The sequence below is a fragment of the Elaeis guineensis genome, chromosome 12 (genome assembly GCF_000442705.2).
Source record: "Elaeis guineensis isolate ETL-2024a chromosome 12, EG11, whole genome shotgun sequence".
Taxonomy (NCBI): Eukaryota; Viridiplantae; Streptophyta; class Magnoliopsida; order Arecales; family Arecaceae; genus Elaeis; species Elaeis guineensis.
The window spans coordinates 12,119,211-12,121,359 of NC_026004.2; the positions used below are offsets into that span (position 1 = coordinate 12,119,211).

General features: G+C 47.8%; 1 protein-coding gene across 1 annotated transcript; it reads right to left on the minus strand.

The window, feature by feature from the left end:
* Positions 1–955: 955 nt before the first annotated feature.
* Positions 956–2,149, minus strand: LOC105055177 (uncharacterized). Its single transcript, XM_010936926.4, has one exon. The coding sequence runs from the start codon at positions 2,047–2,049 to the stop codon at positions 1,135–1,137; it is 915 nt and encodes a 304-aa protein (XP_010935228.1). The 5' UTR covers positions 2,050–2,149; the 3' UTR covers positions 956–1,134.

Sequence of the window (2,149 nt, forward strand, 5' to 3'; positions counted from 1 at the left end):
CCCTGGCTGCATTGTAGTTGGAATTTGAGATGTTCGAAGGAAACAAGCCTTGAGATTGAGTTAAATAGGTGGGAAGAATATTAATGGTGCATATGTGAGTCTAATGACAAAATATATGAGTGTAAAACTTATCTTAAATGATTTATTCCCCCTCTTTTTGTTGCAAGGGACATATATGTCACTAATTCATGATGCCTAAAAATATAATGTGGATCGGGACAACATTTTTTTTCCCTTCAATAAAATATTGGTTACATCTATAGCAAAAAATGGGGCAAGTCAACTGAATAATTTTTTTATTATGAATACAGATTCTCTGTGATGCACCACATGATAAAGGGCATTGTATGCATCATCTATCGAATAATGAAAAACTATAAACGGATGTGGACAGTAAGATGTACGTCATGTGCAGCTGTATGTAGTTGGCCATCATACAATAAATAGTGCACACGACGCATCATATTGCGGTGTATCACAGGTACCACAGGGCACCTGCGCTCCTTTATCATTGCAACGGGTGTCAAAATAGTGGACAAGTATCACATATATGACCCAAAACTTCAAACAACAAATTATTAAATCAGTTACCATATCATATCACATGATTTGTCCGCTAATTTTAAAACAAATGACAACTAAAAGAGAAGAACCTCTGACATTATCATTGAGCTCAATGCTGGAATGATTGGGTCTCAGTAACTTCTTTATGTTCTAACATCACGTTATTCGACAATGCTCATCTTCTGTAGCTTAGACGTCTGAATTTTGTATTTATTTTCTTCTTAAAACAATATAAATAAGAACAAAGTATGGCTATGCGTTTTAAGCATCAAATCTACCTTGATGATCCATCCAAGTCTTTATTTTTAATTTTAGCAATGCCGATATTGGGAAAAAAAAAAAGGGAAATAAAGTTTTTTCTTAAAAAGACAAGATCACAAACTTTTATGTACTCAAAAAGATTCAAAGACGCATGGAAAAACAGTTCATATAAGTATGGAAATCTCATGCATGCATGCATGCTTGAGCTAAAAAACTGAAGAAAACTTGTGTACAAACCCCCCGGAAGCTCCATAATTTTTTTATCCTATCATTATACACTGTAGATTTGGTTCTCATTTTCTTTCCACTCTATAACGAGGGAGTGAGGATGTTAAGGAGCAATACTCTGGTGTTTACTAGGCTTCTAAACACCCTCTCGCTCTTGCTCTCCAACGCCTCGATGCACTCCTCCAACGCCTCCAACCTCTCCAGCACCCCATCGTCCCACTCTTCCCAATCCCTCTTCTTCAACGACGAAGACTGCGACAGCGATAGCTTCCTCAGCGGCGCCACCACCCAATAAGACGCCCGCGACGTCGACGCCGCCACCGCCGCCGACGCGGTGGAGGAAACCGCCCCGATCCCTAAGAAAACCGCCGCCGAAGCCGCCACCGAAACCGCCGTCACCTCCCTCATGATCCCCGCCAGCTCCACCTCCGCCGCATCCGCCGCCAGAGCAGGCGCCGGCGATCTGGACGCTTCCCGTATCGAGACCGCGAGCTTGGCGAGATCTTTCTCGATTCTTTTCTGGGACCGGAGGGAGGACGCGAGGCGGGCCTCATCGCGGCGGCGGATCGCGGTGTGGAGCTCGGACTGGGTTTGTTTGAGGGACATGAGGGTGGATCGGAGGGAGCCGTAGGCGTCGGCGAAGCGGAGGAAGTCGTCGAGGAGGCGGTCGGTCCAGCGAGCGGAGGAATGGCGGCGGAGGGTGTCCTGGGCCTGGGGAACATGGAGGAGGTCGTCGAGGGAGGCGTGAAGGAGGTCGATCCGGGCGAGGCCGGTTGAGATCCAGGTCGGGGAGCCGGACTCGGGCGCCGGCAGGGACAGCCAGGCCCGGAGGGCACGGATCTCGTCCTCGAGCCCGGCGATGGCCGGGTGGGATCGGCAGGGAAGGCTTGTGGAACGGACGTGGCAGACCTTCTCCGGCGGCCGCCGGCCTTTGGGGCCGGGGCTGCTAGGGTTCTGCCCTGGGAAGGAAATAGAACGGCGGAATCCAGCGACCATTTCTTCTTCTTTATGCAATAGGTACGCTATGCTACCTTACTCCCTTCTTTCTTCTTATTTTTGTTGCTATTTCTGGCTACTGTGGGATGAGAGAGAGGGG